Source organism: Pieris brassicae, chromosome 12 (genome assembly GCF_905147105.1).
Source record: "Pieris brassicae chromosome 12, ilPieBrab1.1, whole genome shotgun sequence".
Taxonomy (NCBI): Eukaryota; Metazoa; Arthropoda; class Insecta; order Lepidoptera; family Pieridae; genus Pieris; species Pieris brassicae.
The window spans coordinates 10633821-10655997 of record NC_059676.1 but is presented as its reverse complement, the minus strand read 5'-3'; the positions used below and the strand labels follow the sequence as shown (position 1 = coordinate 10655997).

The following is a 22177-nucleotide window of genomic DNA, read 5'->3' as shown; positions in this document are numbered from 1 at the left end:
GGGAGTAGCACGAGAAGAACTGTTACTCTTTAAAATCGCCACGGTTTTTACAAAATGTTGACAATACAAGACATTGGTGAAAAAACTGTTATCTTTAATTGGCTACATTATAAAATAATTAAAAGGCAACCTGGCCATCACCTATTCGGTAAGTCTTCGTTAATACGAAGCTTGAATTGGTAAGCAACAGGACAAGTTAGCGTTTTCTTATTTGAGAGGATTCACTTTGGGTTGCTGCTCCAGCGCGTAGTTGTATGTACTTTAGTAAAATGGTATCAATACTTAAAAGTATATATATTATTGAACATACTAAATATACAATACACGTATTACTCATTAAAATATTAGTCAGTCGTTTTAACCACAACTAAAAATAATCTTAAACGTTCGGAAGCTCTTTGAAGGCGTTATTTTTACTCTGTGCTGTCAAATGTCACGATGACAGATGGCGCTAAACGCGTAGGCGAGGATTTGTGAAATCAGTTTACTTTCAAACGGGAAGCGTTTTTAAGAAAATCACGTTTCCATGCGTGGTATTAAAATAATTCTAACCAACAAAAAGAAGACAATTCTAGCAACTTGTGCTTAGATGACCGGTCGCAATGAGTCACTGTGGATGTGGTCTCAAGGATCTAATATATTGAAAGAATAGAAAATGTGGTCATTTAGCCACAGGACATCATACATAGCGCTAAACTAATTCTTCACTTTCCTTCCCCGCTTTTTTTTATTCAGAGGCCATTTCACGTTTACCCATTTTCTTAAAAACAAAATTTTCTATAAGCATTCAAAACATTATACATTCACTAACAATCTTCAAAATCTATACAATCTGTCCTATGCTGAAACAGAAAATAGTCTTATTGTCCCACAGTAGTTTAATTATAAAAATGTCAAATGTCAAATAATATAGACTAGCTGCCAAACCACAGGGAATCCTAGTGTGGGGGGGGGGGCTATGGCACTTTCTCTTTTAATAAAACAATCTTTTTTTATATTTTGTATTATAAAGTTTATAGGTATAAAAAGAAAATTCCACACCAATAAATTCGTCGTTCTTAATATACAAACTTAAATTTTTGCATAAACACTGGACTTTTATTGTCAAAGGTCTAGTTGCATCATTTAGCAGCACAAGAGAGTATTATTTTATTTTTGGTCTCAAACATCACAGTCCCAAGGAGGACAATCAGATAATTATTAAAATATGTTACAGAAAGGATATACACGCACATAATTACATATACAATTGAAGAAGTCGCAAGCCGCTTCGAGAGTAGAGTCCTAGTAATATTAATAGATAAACGATAAATGAGTCAACTCTAAACCTATTATATAATAATAACCTAAGGTTCAGAGTTCATTGCACGCTTAAACGGCGCTTCCACGCAATATGTCTGAAGACGCCATAACATTCTAAATCCAGTAATCGGTATTAGGGAAACGGCACGTTTCAGCTATTAGCTTTCAAACATCGAACGCTCTGACAGTTTACTTTTTTAATATCATCTGAAGTATAACCACAGACCTTGCTATTTCTTAGATTCATCATAGATCTTCTAGTAAATTCTCAATAAGTCAAAATTGTTAGTTAAAGTAACAACTCATTCACAGAATCAGACTTAACGTAAGCTAGCGCGCTAAATAATGCAACCAAAAAAAAAAACGCCATAAATCAAATACAATTTATTACGCGTAATAATCTATATAGTTGAAATAATTGCTCACTGACGAAAAAGTGCTCGTTAAGTACTTGAGTTCTCCCGCAATCCCAATAAGTGGCCTCATCGCAAAATCTTCTATTAGCTTTCATTTCATTTCAACCATATTCCAGACTTCCTTATTTGTTTAAATTAAATTGTATGGCATAGTAAAGGAATTAAATTTTCCTCACATCAGATTTGTCTCTCTACAGACAATTAAAGTTAGATAAACAGTAAAAAAAACACCTTTCTTCAAATATCAAAATCTCGACATTCAGAATGCGGTAGCTTTAAATGTAAATCCCTTCGAAGTATTTGCTTAAATAGCGGTTCACGGGTTAAACGCAACCAAATGTACATAATAGTACAATCTTAACCCTTACCGCAAATATCACGGTAATTAACCCTTGAATCGCCGCGGTTTTCATCTATTCCGTTAATACGGTATTATAGTTACTGTTCACATCGAGTACATGTTAGTTGTTAACCCGTTAGATTAAAAAAATCCTTTACGAACATAGTGAGAAACTAATGGGACCCGGCGAGGTTCCTTGGCGCACTACATCCTACTTCACATTAAAAATTATTGACATCAAATCTGTTAATATAAATTGTTTTTTTGAAAAATACACGCCAAATTTCCCTACAGCACAAACCTGAAATCGAATATTTAACAATAAAAGAAGTTGGAAGACTCGCATTCAAAATTTTTGTTCGTGTAACGTTTGAAATCGTGTAATAAACTTTACAAGTCACCGTGACCACGCACGGTGTAAAGCACGCGAAACGTCGGAAAAAAGTTAAATTTAAAATTATGTAAATAATTATAAGTTTATAATAATAATACAAATAGCTTTGATCCGGTTAAAAATTGTTTTCTTAATGTGTAAAAGACATGTTAACAAAAGACAATACTATCTACAATGCAGACTAGGGCTGTCCTATTTTGGACAACATTTATACAATTAATGTAATAGATTCCAGTTAATATCTATTGAGGAAATTTATTTAAAGACACACACTGTTTAGAACGCACAAACTATTTCTAAATTCTTAATATATATCACACAGCATAATAAATTTATAAAACGTAAATGTTCAAAAGTTGTTCAGACACAAAAGCGTTAATGACATATAAAAAATGTCAAATTAGGGGCCCATAGATAATTGCGCCGCCATCATTTAAAACACATTATCTATGCGAGCGGATAGTTAAGTGGACATCAAAATGGAGATTATCATGATTATATGTCGTGAACATAAATAATCCTGTGGTGTTTATATGTTCGAAGTAAATTAGAGTAAGTATAGTTCTTTTAAGTGCTATTTTTCCACGACTGAGCGTTTTTCAAGGCAATTTTTGCCGCGCACCACCACTATGTGGAACCAGCTGCCCACTGAAGTATTTCCGAACCAATTCGACTTAGGGTCCTTCAAGAAAAGAGCGTACAAAATCTTAAAAGGCCGGCAACGCACTCGCGAGCCCTCTGGCATTGAGTGTCCATGGGCGGCGGTATCACTTAACAACAGGTGAGCCTCCTGCCCGTTTGCACCGTATTTTATAAAAAGAAAAATTAAGTTCGTTCAGTTGCCTTGTAGAGCGTTTAAAAAAGTCTAACCTTTGCTATTTAAGAAATTTTAACACCAGTAAAAGTTACTTTCTTTCTATGTGTGCATTTAACATTCGCTCGAACGATGAAGGAAAACCCCGTGAGGAAACTGGCTTGCCTCAGAACCAAAAAGACGAAAGCGTGTGTCAGGCACAAGAGGCTGATCACCAACTTGCCTTTTAGATTGACAAATGACCATGAAACGATCGTTTCATGGTCGCGAAACGTCGAACATATTAAAAATTATGTAAAATAATTAAGTTTATAATAATACATAGCTTCAATCCGGTAAAAAAATGTTTTCTTTCAATGTGTAAAAGCTATGCTAACAAAAGACAATACTTTGAAACACCTTATCCTACAGAAACGTTTGACCTTCACTCAGTCTTAGGGGCTTAGTCACAACACATGATAGAAGCCGCAGTTGTCCGATTTCCGATGAAGCAAGCTCGCATTGTTAACAAATACCTTTTTTAAAAGTTAATATAAATACAATAACATTTATAGCACAATTCGGAATCTTCAAAACCTATTGCCATTCAAATCCCTAAATCTAGAGTGGTCTATTAATAATTCCCTCAACTCCTGTTCGTTTTTTAACAGATGTTATAAAATCTTTTGATACGTCACATAGATTGGATACGCATGTCAAATGTAACCCTCGTACTTACAATAACAAGGGGAGACAGAGTGCTTTATATGGTCAAAAATATTGGGATAATTTTTTGAACACTTCGGCCATAGGATACATGAAATTTAATTTATATTGGACTAAAATATTATAATCGTTTGGATTTTTTTTTAGTACCGGTGGCAACGAATAAGTGTCGCAATACAGCGGGAAATGCAGTTTATTTTTTTTAATATTATATATTAGTTTTACTATTATTATTACTATGTAGGTTAAGAATATTGTAAATACTGTATTGTGGTGTGTTGGAAATAAATATATCTATAATAACGTTTTTTACATATGGATTGCTGTATATAAAGTATCTAATTTATTTTTACTATATGTCTACAACGAAAGGCATAATGCAAATAAGTGAATTAATTAATTATATGCAACATTACATTCCTACTAAACATTATTTCCAAACTAAAATAACCATACAAACAAGTATGCATGTTAAAGAATAAATATACAGCCGCTTATTTAAGATAAACATAAAAACTTTCACCTAAAGTACATTCAAAATGTCACATAAAACAAATATATATTTACTATATTATGATATGCTTCATGCATTATAGAGTTCCGTGGCTCTGTACTTAACGTGTAAATTATACTAATAAAAACACATAATAACCACAAATTACTAAAGTTCGGCTCCATTCGGTGACCATTTTAAAACACGCCCGTAAATTATGTACATTTAATATTACTACTGTAGATGGTATTAAAATCATGTTCATATCGAAATTTTCGCAAAACGTATACATAGACGTCTAGGAGTAACGTAGGAGTTACAGAGTTCTCTACTGTTACTTTAATATATTAGTAAAAAACACGAATAATAACATTTATTTTTTGTTAATCAATCTATCGAAGATTTATCATAGCAAATATGGCAGTTAAATTATTAAAATAAATTTAAACCTGTTTGGGCTAATGATTTTCATAGTTGATATTTATTTTCCAAACCAGCGTCGTTCCTATTGACGAAACTATTAATCCCAATTCTTTCACCCGAGGTAATAACAATGTACAATGTTCACTAAATTAAGCAGCAAGTAATACGGATGGGATATTTTTTAGTTACTCACCATAAGAGGAATACACGGTGAAAGAGAGCAGCACGAAGATTCGCGCCAAAACTGCGCCAGCTGTCAAATTGTACATTTTCAAAATGGCCGCCATGTTCACAGATCACTATCACATAATACTGTTTTCATACGAGTCCTGTTTGATGGCATTCGGGGTGAAATTCTGTAACAAAATAATTATTGAAATATATTTTAAAGGTTATTTATTGTATCTATATCTGTGTACATGATGCTTAATATATCATCTGTTATAAAATAGCGTTCAAAAGCTAAAAGATGGAAGATAGACAAATAGGTAAGTGGAGATAAAATAATAATAATTTTGAGAATACATAGGGTAGTTTACGTAAGTAATTAAAATAAGTAGCCTATTAGTAAATCACAACTTTACGCCGGAAACTTGCAACCAAATGTTAAAATTATTTTACTGGTAACACTCGTGTCGTAAATCTCAATAATTCCCACATCAAAGGGACAAATATAGCAATTCTTAGAATAACGATTATCATTTTTTCATCTATAGTCTGTTTGTATAATTCAAATTCTTGTTACTGATAATGCAAAGTCAACTCCGTAAGAACACGTTAATAGGTGGGCGATTTGTTAGCGGTTCAATAAAGTGTTCTTTTAAAAGGGCTGCCAAAGCACTCTCTCCTTTAATCTCTTAGGATCAAGAGAAATTGCTCGTTTGCCCCTCACCCTATAAAAACCGGTAAACTATAACCGGCAAACAGAAACCGTATTCTGTAAAGGTTTTAACCAGCAAGAGTTTGCTCTTCCCTTGGTTAAATAGATTTAAATGTATTTTTTTAATGGCATGGTACCTTGATAGCCTGTGAGAGTATTTAGACGCTAAGTGTTGACAACTATCAAAACATAACTGTTCTAAATATGATATTATTATGATAATTATTATGACATTTGCATGCCTATATTTATATGGTTGTTGATTGTGCGGTCTTTTATAATTCATCAATCTGAATGCAGCACTTTCTTTGCAAATAGACGATTAATTATTATTATTATTACGATTAATTATTATTCTTTTTGAATATAATTCCAAGCTTAGGACATCGACAATAATATAATTTCGTGGTTTTTGATTTTCTCGTGAATGGTAATTTTAGCAAATTTTAATCAAGAATTAGAAATCTGTGTTCAGCAGGATCTTCTGAACGACAAATAAACGTAGGGTTTTACTGCATTACGGCTGGCCTATGTAAAAGAAAAACAACTACCTTTTATGGCCTATAACCCTTTTTATGTTTCTCAAAAAGCAAACCCTTTATTGCAATTCCTATAGTAACCCGATATTAATTTGCACATCTTACGAAATACGAAACCTTTGTTTTTGTGTATAAAATCCTTTGTCAAGGTAATTAAAGCAAATCTTTGAAGTATATGTCAGCCATGATGAAACGGGGTCGGCGGGAAAATAGAAAAACAAAATGGCGGCGCGCATTTATCATTGCGATTGGTGACGTTTGAATATTTTATTTACTCACGTATTTTGCTTTTTAATTATAATTCATGGATATAGCTCAGTAGTACAGTAAAGTAATGAATGAATTTTTTAAATAAAAACCTCATTAACCGATAAAAACTAGCAAAACGCTAAAATGGGTAATAATGTACAATTGGCGTTTAATGTGCTGTACTAATAGTAGAGCTGTGTTGGTCTAGGGCCTCTAGCGTGCTCTTCTTCCCTTAGGTCGTAGGTTCGATCCCCGGCTGTGCACCAATGGACTTTCGTTCTATGTGCACATTTAACATTCGCTCGAACGGTAAAGGAATACATCGAGAGGAAACTTCCTAGCCTGAGACCCAAAAAGTGGACGACGTATGTCAGGCACAGACAAATAATCATGAAACAGATACAGAAATCCGAGGCCCAGACCTAAAAAGTTTGTAGCGCCACTGATTTTTTTAATAAATAGTAATCAAAGACTATATTTCTATGATTTAGTTTTGTTTTCTATTGCATTTTAGAAATCATTCTCTCAGCACCATGTGGTGAATTAATAACACAATATGTAGATCAATTTTGATTCGTATTCTATTTATACGTTGGTTACCTTTATTGGCTTTCGGGCCTGACATATGGGCAGCAACGCATTGGAAATTGGTAGCTGACCGTAATGAAATGGGCTAAAATTGTTTGAATGAAAACTTTAACTTTACGCATTGGTCACGATATAGTTGATTTACATACCATTTTGTCAAGTAAAACTTTATTTTGACCCACAGCTTTATGCCTAAAAACGTAAGTATTTTGCGTATACATTTATTTTCTTTATTATATAAATTCACAGCGAAACAATGAACTAAAAATAATCCTATCTTAGGGATTACAGAAGCGTCGACACTTCACATCTGTCCGTCAAAAAACAAACGAATATAAACAAAAGTGTATAAACATAACACTTTTTTGTGCTATTTTTTGTTGAAAAAGCCACCTTGATGTATTTTTATAACTTGAGCTGTTTACTTTTTTATTATAGCCCAACCTTTTGGGTTCGAGTTCCGGGAATCTGTTTTATTGTTCAAAAACGAAAACCGCACTTTGTATTCAAGAAAATCTAAATCTTTTCCCATCACCAGCGGTGTGGAATACGTTTGTTCCATAACATAATGCTGCGCCAGAGCCATTAAAAACCACAACATACACATTATATTCCTTTAAAAAAACCCTTTCTGCTTAATATTATTATTTTGTGTATTTCGGTAGTAATAAATGTTATAAAATAATGTGAGCCGCATGTACAGCAACACCCTCTATAACGCGTTTGCCGTCCCCCATATAACGCGGTATTTTCCGTCTATAATGCGGTGATTTCTCAAGTTATATTTCTGTAGTGTGAAATTAAATACTTTATTAAATTAGTTTTTTGCGATTTCACATAACTCAGACTTAGAGGTCAGTTTCACAATGTATGGATAAAGTCCCAAATAGCTATGCAACACATAAATTATTTGGAAGATAAAAGTTCCGTATAAGAAACTTCGCGTTTCGTCGGACTCATAACTTATGATGGACTTTCGTTACATTACAATATTAAAAAAATGGAACATAATTAAATGAAAAGGAGGGCAACTGGCGGCCTTATCGCTTTCGAGCGATCTCTTCCAGGCAACCACTGTAAGTAAAGAAAAAAATGTTTGAAATTACATAAGATAGACAAGAAGGGCAAAAATACATGTTATACACAGTTATTAAGACAAAACTAAACAGGAACAAAAAACAAACTAAACTAAAAATATGATACATTAAAAATAAAGACACATGTGTTAATCCTACCAATAAGTAATAAATAGCTTATTTGGAACTTATCAGACATTCTGAAACCGACCCTTGGTCTACCGCGTTATAGGAGGATTACTACATGTCGCACATCAAAGCTCATTATACTCAGGATGAAATATTGGATGTTTAGATGGAACACTGATAAACATTCTGTATCAATTCTGTATTGAACCAAATGCTGAGGGAGAAATTTTTCCTCTAGCGAGGGTAGACAACAGTTTCCTGTAAGAAAACACATCAACCACAGACAAAACATTATTGCCCAGTTTATTTATTTATGACAGCAGAGCTATAAGTAGTTTTTCTATGAAAACCGCATTCGAATAGACAATTTCCTAAGCTCCTTATCTGAATACGACTTAATTTTTTTAAAGGCGACTTACTTGCCCTTATAGTTAAATACGTATCATTGCCACCGACAGCTGGACAGCTGGACAGCTTGGTGCCGTGCTTCTTTAGAAGACTTGAATAGTTAGGAACATGGAACGATCAATGCGGTGCCTAAACGCGTTTAAAGCGAACGACAGGTACTACACTTTTGCAGTGGACATTTATCATCGGGACAAAAGTGTGTCATTGTATGTCTGAATTAAAAAGGTATTGTGGTCCAATCTACGTCTATTAGCCTCCCCGCATCATTGCGCAACGCTTTATTAAAAAGTAAACTTGGCTTATTGGCTTTAATTGAAGAAAAAAACATATTACATCTTAGATACTTCAAATTTCATAGAAAGAAAATTTTAATAAAAATAACTTTGATAGGTTCGATGAAATATTTTTAATCATGTCTTAGTTATTTTTAACGTAACAGGAGGCAAACGTGCTGGAGGCTCAACTGATGTTAAGTGATACCACCTGGACACTCACATTGCCAGGAGGCCCGCAAGTGCGTTGCCGGTCTTTCAAGAATTGGTACGCACTCTTCTTGAAGGACATCCGGTTCCAGCCCGTTTGCCCCCATTATAATAATAATAATAATTGTAAACATACAGAGCTTGTAGGCACTTGGAACTAGAACAAAGTTACCAATTAATTCTCCAAGGTTTTATCCATATTCATAGAAGGGTTCAGCGGTCCAAGAGTCAAAGGTTGCATAAATAACATAGCTATAAAGAAACTCTATTCAAATAATGAATCTATATATTTAATTGAATTATGTAATAATTTTTCCAAAAATTCATTAAAATTTAAGCAGTGTTGGCCTAGTGGCTTCAGCGTGCGACTGTTATCCCTGAAGTCATAGGTTCGAACTCCGGCTGTGCACTTATAGACTTTCTGTATATATGCTCATTTAACACTCGCTCGGTCATTGAAGGAAAAAACATCGTGAGGCTTGGATTAGACCCAAAAAGACGACGGCGTGTGTCAGGCACAGGCTGATCACCTACATTCCTATTAGTTTGATAAATGATCATGAAACAGATACAGAAATCTGAGGCCCAGACCTAAAAAGGTTATAGCGCCACTGATTTATTTATTTTTTTTGTAATTAATTATCCTACTATAATTACATTGCTTTAATCAAAGCTGAACAAATACTAAATTTCTTTTATAAGTTTTTTCCTTACTTGGGTTGCCTGGCAAAAGCTCGCTTTTTACCGACAAGGCCGCCCGTTGGGTTCCTAATTATGTTATTTGTTGATCATTAATGTCACAAACTTTAAATAAACAAAAAAAATATCGATTTCGAAAAGTTTGTTTTCAAAATGTTTTTATCAATTTTACAAGGCTTTATGTGTTTCATAGTGAAAGTAAGAAACTAAATATTCTTTAATAATAATAAAAACATAGTCTAAACATACTGTATGTTGCATATTTTTGACGGACAAAGCGCAATAGTAATAATTTTAGTACATTTTCATAAAAGTTAAAAATGTATATTTTTAATAGAGTCTAGAGTGGACACCCAAACGCGAGCCGTATGACCTGATTTTTAAGCGCTGCTAACACAAAAAAATCTTAACGTTCAACGGGAGTGGACTAGTGATGGTCGGAGGGACCACTTATATATCGATAAAATTTGTACATAGAATATAGACTTTTCAGAATTAAATTATTTTATTTAGAAATGATACACTGCCAAAACAAATTTTTAATTTGTTTAATTTTTTAGTTCTTAATTTATCGTTTTTATTACTTTATAGGTTAAGAATATTGTAAATACTGTATATTTGTTTGTTAGAAATGAATAAATAATTTTTTTTGACAATATATATTAGTTGTTATGAAAAAGCTCTGTTTTACATAATTTGTAATTTATAAATGAAATTATTTTTCATCTTGTTTATGTATCAAAGTTCGCGTCGAATTCCTATAATTTAAATCCACTAGAAAACACTTGACACTTCAATTGAAAAATCAATTAGTCCTCACATTTTGTGTACATATGAAAGATAATATATTTTTAAATACAGAACTGTACAGAGATTTGGCCACAATCCCACCTGAAGTTAAGTAAGCTATGGATGGACTCTCGTGGCCACGTTCAGGAGCGTGTTTGAATGTGTCTAGGTCAAAAAATATAAAGTGTCTAGGTCAGTGTTTCCCAACTTGGTGTCTACGTTTCACAGGTGTAATTCGACTGTTAAGTTATTCAAAAATTTAATAAAATTAAAACTGGAATTTCAATTTCAGTTCATCAAAATTTACTTAGGTACCTACTGTGTTTCGTTGAGAATTTCGTAGCAATTTCTATCATATAATATAACAATTAAGCATGTGATATGGTGGGAATGGGAATTTTAGAATGGCTAAGGTGGGGCTAGACACAAAAAGGTTGGAAAACACTGGTCTATGGTAAATGTATAATATTCCAACGTTATAATTCCATCCACAAGTTCCAAGCAATTAATTAAATTAATATTCACATCCATACCGGCTTCTTTTATTGAATACATCGCAATTAAAGTAATTATACGTAAAAAATTAAACCACATTAGGCGTATAGGCTATAACCATTATTCATGAATACTCCGATACATCGATAACATTTAGGGTCAATACACACGTGCTACTTAATCAATATACTTTTTAACGGTAAGTCAATTACACAGTAAGGCTTAGGAGTGACTTGACTGTGTCTTCATACATCACTATTTATTTATTTATTATAGTTATTTGTTGCAGTAATACAGAAATACAGTAGAATTAATATAATTCAATGAAAAGGAGGGCAACTGGCGGCCTTGTCGCTTTCGAGCTTACAGGCAACCACTGTGAAAGAAAAAAATGTGTGCGTGTAATAGTGTACACACGTAAGAAGTGAAACATCTTTATGACCTTATTATTCGAAAAATGATCTACTATATGCAAATTTACAGATATTGGTTAAATTAGCTAAAGTTTAACAAAAGGCTTTTAATATCAAAGAGATGAATACAAATAATACAATTATTACTATCATTATTATATATTTTTATTATTAATGGCTTCGAATCTCTTCGAATCAAGCGTTGGTCAAGAAAAATATGGCGCGTAGAGGAAAAATGTGGCGCGTAACCAAAAAAATTGACGGTAAAAAAAAACCAACGCCGATAAAGAAGTTTCACTTCAAAAACAATAAGTATATAAGATAAGGTGAGCGCAAGAAGTGCAATACTACATAAGCCTAATGGAACAAAGCAAAACATATATACTATTAAGTTTATGTATAGGATAACTCAACTCCTAGTATTAAGGAACCACATAACATAGTGGCTGTTTGAACACTATATCTTGGAAATTTATTTCATCTGATATTGACTGGTTATATATTATATAGCCGATAAGTCGTTAGTCAATATAACCCTAAGAAGTTCAAATATGGTGGAACATATAAATTGTTGAGTCACGTACTATCTTTTGAAATGTCTAGATTTATATCTAGCTTTATTAGCGATGAAGATAAACTATAGCCACTTTGTCCGTGACCGCCTGCGTAGCTGAAGAATGCAATGTATACTAGGCTTTAAAGTTAAATTTCTTGGAATAAGACCAGAATACAAGACTATAATGGTCAACCGATGTTAGGAGCTGAATAACGGAACCTTTGGATTTGCAGTGCATTAGAAAAATGTTTTTATCTAAAATAACTATTATCGTATAAAACTGTTTGGGCCTGGGTATCAGGAAGCTGTATACGCAGGTTCTGCGGCCGCGTGGCAGTATAGTAAAAGAAGGCATCGAAGAATCTATAAGACTACCAATAACCACTAACGGCGATGTTCCCTACACCAAGCAGTGGATCCTTAATAATTGCAAAAAAGCGATAGTTCGGCGTTCGGTCATTATCATATGCGCACGCGACAACGGTTAAACCAACTACGTATACTTACACCATTAGGCCGGAACACCTGACATGTCCGGTTCCTGTGTCAAAATCAACATCGACAATTGTCGTGCTTCTTCGACTGACACCGATTTAGTGCAAACAGTAACGCTCAATATAGACTGGTTATTTTTCTATGTAAATAGGTGATCAGCCATCTATGTCCAACAATTATTGTGCAAATTGAAGTAGAACCAAAGGTCTTGTTTTATAGAATAGGGGGGCAAACGCCCTAAAAAGGCATCCAGTTACACCCATTTGTGTGGCCGGGTTTTGAGGGAGGAGTATGCCATGCCAACTTTAAACAATTGAAGGTCGTATCTCTCACCCAGCGGGAGTCGCTTCCACCATTCGCAAAAGAAATTATCTTATGAAGCGGACTGTGTTAGACTTCCAGCCATCAAGGTGATGCTGATAAAATGTTGAATGGATACGCCTCGTACGATTAACGATTACTAAATTCAATAGAGAGCAGATTGCATCGATATAATCCATCGACATGCCACAACCCTAACAGTTCACCTGTATAATTTGAAGGGCACTCGACAACTCCCGACCTCTTTACCTGTCTCTTTCTTTTGTACGAGGCGTTTAGCTTCAAGTATATCCTTGCACGTTAAATGAAGAAAATACTAACTCATGTTTCATACTACTCGTGTCTTTTTGTTGCATTTTTTTAGACTTCCAAAGCTCGCACAGAACAACGGACTTAAGTTATGGTAAAGGATTAGGGAGATTCTAGGCATAGACTACGCGAACTTCCGCTCTCATATGTCAAAGTCTGATACGTTTTTGGCATACAGCACTCTGTAACTTGGAAAAACGATAGCTGATTTGGCCCCGAGCGAGCTTTTTCCTGTTCTCAGACCTAAAGTCTGCTTGCTGGACATACATTTTGCGCTGAAGTAGGTAATCGCCGAAACTGAAACCTATTTTAAGGCTAAAGACAAATCGTACTAAAAAATGGTATCGAAAAGTTGTGTCGGTCACGAAAAGCATATTGAAAACTCAAATCAAATATATAAAAATAAAGATTTCTCTATATTAGCCTACAAACTTTTAAGCCTACCTCGCCTCTAAATTTCTAGTACATTTTTGTATGCAAATAATTTTGTAGAGTTGATATCGAACATAAGTCAATAATAGTTTGGTGCATAGAGATATAGAGTCGAGACTGACGCTAAAATTGGAATCCCGTATCTAAGGTTTACCAGCCTTTTCTCCAAGCAGTTCATGCCATTTTCGACCGCCCCTATAACTCTTCTTGAGCGCAATAAAGATTTAATGACTTATAATTATTGATCTACAGAGACAATTTAATGAAACCTCTTGACTACATCATGTTATATCTTTTCATAAAAGACTTTCTTTTAAATGTTATGACAGTAAATTAAGCATTTAATCTGGTTCAGCGAAAGTTAAAGGTTACTGGTACATAACCGTACCACATTTCATCATATTTATTAGTTGTACTCATTTTGTAAAGGTGCCGATTTGCACAAATATTCGAGCTGCCCCGCTACTCTACAAAACTAATAAAGATTTTATACAGATATCTAGATTTTTGGGACCCAATTTTAGTTTCACTATACACAGCATTGGTGTAGCAAATGCACTAGCTTACACGGTAGACTTACTGCCATATTATAAATTGAAAATTAATTCAGTGACAATTTTCTAAACTATTCAAGTGGTGAAGGTTTTTACTTAAAATGTAATCATTTCGAAGTTAAATTTGGCTGCCCACAAAACCAGCTGCCCACTTCAGTGTTTCCGAATCAATTCGACTTCCTACAAGAAAAGAGCGTAGCAGCAACTGCGTAGCACTTATCTGCCTTCTGGCAATGTGAATGTCTCCGACCGGTATCGCTCATCATCCCATGAGACTCCAGCTCGTTTGCCCCTTTACTTAAAAAATAATATCTTTGAGCCTTCTGTGCCTTCCACGCTATAACTGGAAACCAGGACCACTATTACGGACACAGCTTACCAATCAAGACATGGACTGTCTAGTATTAGACAAGGTAGTAAAAAATAAAATTGACAGAAATCTGTGGTTATTAGACCAGAGACAATAAATCCGGTGCGTGTAGCAAATGACATATAAAATTGTTTATGGCTTACTTTTTATAGCGTGGTTTATGTGCACAGTTAATACATACTTATTATAGTTATGTACTAGGTTATTCCTACTTTTTTGTATTTCCACCACACAAATATACAAAATTTACAATATTCTTAACCTACTTATCAATAATAATTATAAACGGATAAATATAAAACAAAAACAAATGTAATAGGTTTGTTTCCTGTGGCGGTGTACCTTTAACGCTGGCTTCATTTATAAATATCGCCTGTATTGGACAAAACATACTATATATACTCCACGATTGAATTAATATCTGTGGTTATTATAATAGACAATAATTGACGCAATTATTTTTTTAAATAATTGTTTTACGTAATTACAAATGTACGCAAAACACTATACTATTTATTTTACTTGCTATGCGAAGCATAACAAATTAAATGGCGCTAGAACAGATACAATTTCTGTATCTGTTCCATGATTATTTGTCAATCTAATAACCTCTTGTGCTTGACACACAGGCACAAGAGGCACAAGTCACGGATCGAACCTACAACCTCAGGGATGAGAGTCGCACGCTGAACCCACAAGGCCAACACTCTCCTCAACCTTGCAACATAACTCAGCTTGTGAAGTATGGTATGGTTAAATATCGGTGTAAGAAAACTTATTGGCAGATAACTACTTATAAATATCACATATTTTCGGACATTTTAATAATGACAAAATATGACTATAGAAAAATGTTCTTAGCTCATAAATTGACTGTATTTAATTAGCTACGAGTGTTAAATAACAACCATCTACCTATGGTTAAAACATGAAAGCGTAACAAATAAAACCCTTATATGTTGTTGTAAATGTTTAATGGGAGAAAATAAATATACTACACTAGCTTTATACCCATAGTTTGGCGAAAATAAACCTTTTATGAATCATATAATTTTAATGTTGTTTATTTTTTACACTTCACAAAGAAAAGATGACGCACATAGCTGGAGTATATAAAACCAATGGCGATACACCCTCTCAGATTTGCGCCTCCGTTCTCTGTATCTGTTACGAAATCATTGTTTTTTTTCTAACCGGCAAGTAGGTCACACAAGTCTTCGACTTTTTGGGTCTATAACTCTTTGATATCGGCTCATGATAATTCCCTGACGTACGTCCCTCGTACGGGGACGAGGAAAGTAGGAGTGTTAAAAATCGCACATAGACAAAAAGTCCATTGGTACACAGGCGAGATTCGAAACTACGATATGAATGATTAGAGTCGCACACTGAAACCATTAGGACAAAACTGCTCGACGCTTCTGAGTAAATAAAGTTAGAACTTCTTCATTCAAGAATAAAAACAATTAATACATTTAAATATTAAAGGAAACACGTAGGGATTGTTTACGTTCCCATTTAATCAATGAACAAGTAAAGAAAATATCTGATACTATTTGTTTGATTAAAATATCGTCCAAGATATTGGACCTGCTCTCCTGATGATAGAGGACAAATCTTTGTTTATAATTTATTTTATTATTATTAATTACTTAATATGTCATGTGGGACATGGTGTAATGGTTGCAGCTCCTTACGAACGATGAGTAAAACATGGCGATTAAAGAGTGGCGGAGAGTTTATTGCCAGTTCTCTTCCGTTCTACACCCTTGACTTGAGAACTTGCAGTAAATGTCAAATTAGAAGCATTATATATATATATATATATCATTGAACGTCAAAAACTGAAATGTACGTGTGCGTTGTGTATAAATGATTTTGAATATAAATTGACAATTTAATTCCGAAATCACTTATTCATTTAATATTAAATTTAATATGACATATGAACTGTTAGAACAGTGCTTCAAATAACAATCTGGTTTTGAGCAATGTCAAAACTTAATATTGAATAGTACAGGTTTGGCGTTCAAGCCCCGGTTGTGAATTTTCAATATATTAACACTTTTTTATATAACAGGGGCAAACGGGCAGGAGGATTATCTGATGTTAAGCGATACCGCTGCTGATAGACTCTGAAATCGCCAGAAGTTATGAATTGATACGCTCTTTTGTTGAAGGACCCTAAGTCGAATTGGTTCGTTTTAGTGGACAGCTGGTTTTACATAGTGGTGGTGGAAATGATGTTGAACACTTGCTCGTAGACTGATGAATAAGGCGTGGTGAAGGTGATCTATATGCTTAAAAAAAGGTTCAGCTAACAGAAATCTGACAACACGTACATATTTTTTTAAAGCAACAGGGGCAAACGGGCAGAAGGCTCACCTGACGTTAATTGATACTGCCGCTCTCACACACTCACATTGCCAGAGGGCTCTCAAGAGCGATGCCGGTCTATTGCACTTTAGGGAGGGAATCCGGAGATTTCACCACACGAAACGCGAGTTCAATTAGGTTATGCATCACTTCACGCCGAAATTTCTGTGAGACAGCGGTACTGCCCCTGTCGTGCCTGCCCATTTGAAGCCTGAAAGCAACAGCATGGCACTCCCACAAAAAAACGATGTCCACAAAGCCAAAATTCTAATTTAAAACAATTCATTAGAATTTAATAATGAAACATCGAATCTTTAGTTTGGACTAAATTTCATTAAATATTACCTTTATCATATTTTAGTTTTAGTCTAATTTCCCGTGTCCAAAGATGAAAGCATTTCACTTGAAGGTCACCCTCTAGCCATTTGTATGCAAAGGTATATCTCATGTTTAGGTTACAAAAGGTTTTACTTTCAGTTAAGCCTTTGATTTGATATTAAAACATCTTTGTGTGAACATAGTATGCGAAATATTTATAGACGAAAAACATGCTTTTGCCTTTTCAGTCAGACATTAATCAATTATTTATAACTAGAGCCGTCTGATGTTTTATAAAGTCTCAAATTACTGAATCGTTAAAACCTAAACGTAACAAATATACAGTATTTACAATTTTATTAACATACATAATAATGATACTTTTTTTAACTTAATAAAAAGAAAATTAAAACAAATTTAAAAACTTTAGTTCCTGTCAACTTTAACGCTGGCATTTCCTTGCTGTATTGCGATACTTATTTGTTGAGTGTAAGAAGCACCAGGTCTGGTTCACCGGTACTAATCAGGCGCCAACTTAGATCTTTAAATAAAGCCTTGTACTAATATATTAACAATTTTTTTTTATCATTTACATACACGGACTTGAACTCAAGCCATTAAATATAGAAAAAAGTAAAATCGTTATCTGTAAGTATTATTTACCTATGATATGGCATTTTATTATATTCAGTCAGTTATGTTGATGACACACACATCCAAATATCTGCTTCTAACAATCCACGTGACTGAAATATCTTTCCAAATATTTACACACACAAACATCAGAGCTCTTTTCACCGTACAAGCGCCATTTTTAAGCTTTGCTAAGGTGTAAACACATCTCTCATACAACATGGGAGATCCAGGGTTTGATGCCCGGCAAAACATTACAAAAGGAAAGATATGCATGTCAGAGATTGTTTAATAGAAGAACACGATGCCATTCGTTTATTAGAATGGCAACACCACACAGTCTTACAGGTTGTAAGATGTCAATGTGTCAAAGTCAATTTGTCAGTAGTGCGTAGAATCGATCGTTGATACTTGAGTTCAGACTATTATGGCTCTACGATCGGCGCCTGCGCTGATTGTTTTTAAATATTAAGTAATGATGACGGACGACAATAATGACACCAATTTTGCAATTAATAATCGCGTTGAGTCAGCGACATACGTAAAACAGCTAATATTCAATCGCTATAACCTACAAATTAAGCCACCGGTAACCAACCCATGTTAAATAAGTTTTGTCAACTGTCCCGCGCAAGCTTTAAATGGGTTACATACTTCATGTCCCACCTTCACGGTTGAATCGTACTTACCACTAATACGTTCCCATAAACTACTAACAGTTATGCGTTGAATTTAGAAATCTTTTGTGAAAATGCGCTTAGCATATTTTTATTTATGTATACTTTGTTAAACATACAGATAAAAAAATGGATTACGAAACGCGTATCGAAAAATATAAACCTACTGAGGGTAAAGAAAAAGAAATTTGTACAAACGCCGTATAATATAACAACTCGAAACAAATGTTTTACAGGGAATCAAATGCAAGATATGCTATTTGCTTAAAGTCAAGCTTACTAAGTTCATACTTAAAGTAACAAATACTTATCGCGTATAATCGAAGCAATCCACGTACGTTTATATTTCACAACATTAACCTTAGACCCGAAGATAAGCCTTAATCTAACTTTATCAGAAACGCTAATTAAACAACGACATACAAAGATATCGAAAAAGAAGTTTATTCTTTAAAAAAAATTAGGTATTTATTTGTAATAACAGTCTTTTCCTTGCTACGTAGTATATTCGAAAATCGAACCGTTATGTCTCTTAAGTGTGATTGGTGGGGACCCAACCACAAATAAGCGACACTATTCCTTGTGTAGTACCCTCGACATACGAGTTCAATTCGTTCCGTAACCTTGTTCGTATCTCAAAGCAATTTTCCCCATTGAAACCCCAGATCCCAAAACACCAGCAAATCGTTATTATTAAGGGGGATTTAAATAATGTTTTAGTAATAGGAGGCAAACGGGCAGGAGGATCATCTGATCAAGCGATACCGCCGCCCATGAACATTGCCTACAGCCTCGCAAATGCGTTGCTGGCCTATTAAGAATTGGTATGCTCTTTTCTTGAAGGACCCTAAGTCGAATTGACTAGGAAATACTTCAGTGGGCAGCTGGTTCCACTGCCTTAAAAACGCATAACAAATTCATTCACGCTTTAATTCAAAAACCACGGGGTTACACAAATAAATGTGTTAAGGCTTTGTTAAATAGCGAACCCAGCTTACTAAAAAATGCATTGAAAACGCGGAAAACAAGCAGAGATCTATCTTGCTCGTATCACGAGACTCCGATATCGAGGTACCACTGTATTTTTAGTTGACATTCGCTATTATAAGAATATGGAAGAATTGATTTCCTTCTTGATATCATTACACACATACTCAAAACAATGCAATAATGTTGCCAATAACAACCGTCGGTTTTCCACAATCTTGTATAAATATATTCCAAATAACCCCACTTAACTGATACTAATTAGTTGTAGGGTTCATATAATACTGTAATTGGTTCTAACGACTTAATTTCACCTTTGTTTAACCGACTTCAGAACTAACTACATCATGGATTTCGATTTTATCGGGTGTGTCAGTTTTAATCAATGACTGACTTGTAGCTAATTGGTTGAGTTGTTTTTAAATTAAAAGTCAAATAAATTTCACCACCATATTTAATTCTATATCTACAGTATATGTTACAAGCTATCCTTTTTAAAATACATATACTTTCTAATAAGGGATTAGGTATCAGATTGGCAGCTAACAATGATTTTGATAAATCTCTTTGATTTATGAATATGTACAATGAAACGTTATGTACTATTGTGAAAAAAAATCTTTATTTGTTTAGCTATATACAAGAGACCTGTGACGGGGGCTTCGCTCTTTAAATTTACAAAGTTTCAACTGACACAATTTGTTTTAAAACGAGGGTACTTTAAAAATATTAAATATATGAATATTTGATGATGACTGAAACAAATGTATGAGGTATACAGTGTGTATTGAAAATGCGAATTATTTGAAGCGTGAAATATATTAAATTCAAATGAAAACGCGCTTCACTTGGTCGGCAGTCACAAAGAAACAAATAAACGGAGATACAACCGTTTACATCAGTTAAAGGTTGCGATTAAAAATTTTGTATTGATTTCGCTCTGACTCATTGGGTAGCTCAGGTAAAGTGTGTTTCCATTGTAACAAACCTCACGGCACTCATACCAATGCCACGTTAGAAATGCTTTTCAGAGAGAGATCCAACAAGGCGGTGGGTGACTGAATGCATGTATGCAATGAATATACTACGATGTACCTACTTTAAAAAGAAATTTTTAGTAAACTATCTAACCAGCTTCCCAGAATAGATCACTACCATCTAATGGTTTCAAGGGGATGGTGATGATTTTTTTAAAACAAGGCGCTTTTATAGTTAAGACTATTTAGTCCATAATTTGTGACAACAATTATAAACAACTTAGCTGTACTTATTATTATGAAATTATGATAATTCATATGACATTTTTTTATAATTAAACAGTCTTAGTACCACATTCATTACGAATAAACGATTTATTATTATTACCACAACATACAAGACAGTAAGGGTATTCAGTATCGGGCCTTATCGATGCAAAGCCTTCCGGTTTGGCTAAATGTTTCAGGCTAAAGGAAACTAAAAAAGCTCTCTACTATGTACTTCAGACCAATTAGGATCATTAAAAAGCGTCTTAATAATAATTAGGTCGTTTTAATTTGCTTTCTCGCGCTATTAAGACCAATTAATACTTCTTATCTTCGCACCGTTTTTAGTAGCTTATTGATTGAACTTAATTAAATAAACCCGTCTTAGATTGGGCGGACGTAATTTCTTTTAAAATATTAAAAGAAGATTTACTACTATGGGGTGTTTCTTCTTTTTTCTACCGCTAAGAAAAATGTAGCAATGGAGTTTGTGTAATTAAATAACAATTCTACGTCTGGCGCATCGACAACTCTTCTTTTGGTCTTCCTTCTCTCTGCTAACTTATTTTCTGAGATCTAAACCTATCTCTATACTAAAACCTTCTTAAACGCAATCATTTGCGTTGTTTTTTTTATAACAAAGAAGACGGAATAGTTATATTTTGTACATATATTTATTCCGGAGACCATTGTTATATTATGTATTCAATTTTTTTCCGACATTATCCTGATAAAAGGTAAAGGTAAATCACTCCTCTCTAACATTACCAACTTACCATCACTAAGAGCGGCCTATTATAGTGATGGCCGGACATCGTAACCATGGTAACAAACATCTTAATTCCACGTTATACAAGGACGGAAATATATGAATCAATGTGAATTCAGTATTGCCATCCCAACCATAGGAAAATCTATAAAATATTCTAAGCTTTGGCAAAAAGCACTCCATCATCATCCTCCACCCGTACAATGGAAACACGGCAGACGTATTTATGAAACAACAAAACAATTCTGCCGCTGATCGGTACCTTTCTTTACCTGCACTGATTCATCCTTCTGCCTTTGAGTTTTTTAATTTGGCTTTTGTATTGCCTTTGCGTATTCTTTGATATAATTTTAAATATAAATTATGGATTCTTCCGCCTTAGTATTCTTGAGAATACAGTTCTCTAAATACAGTTTCAAGAATATTCATTGATTATTATATTTATATTAGTTCAATATATTATATTGCCGTGAACCTACGTAACCATAGTTATATCTTACAT

The 22177-nt window shown here is 34.0% G+C and overlaps 1 protein-coding gene across 1 annotated transcript in view; it reads right to left on the bottom strand.

The window, feature by feature from the left end:
- Window positions 1-22177, bottom strand: part of LOC123717192 — a 119749-nt gene that overhangs the window by 92354 nt on the left and 5218 nt on the right. Inside the window, exon 2 of the mRNA XM_045673071.1 lies at window positions 5081-5243. Within this exon, the coding sequence (XP_045529027.1) occupies window positions 5081-5174 (94 nt within the window). The 5' untranslated portion in view covers window positions 5175-5243. The remainder of the gene's footprint in view (window positions 1-5080; window positions 5244-22177) is intronic.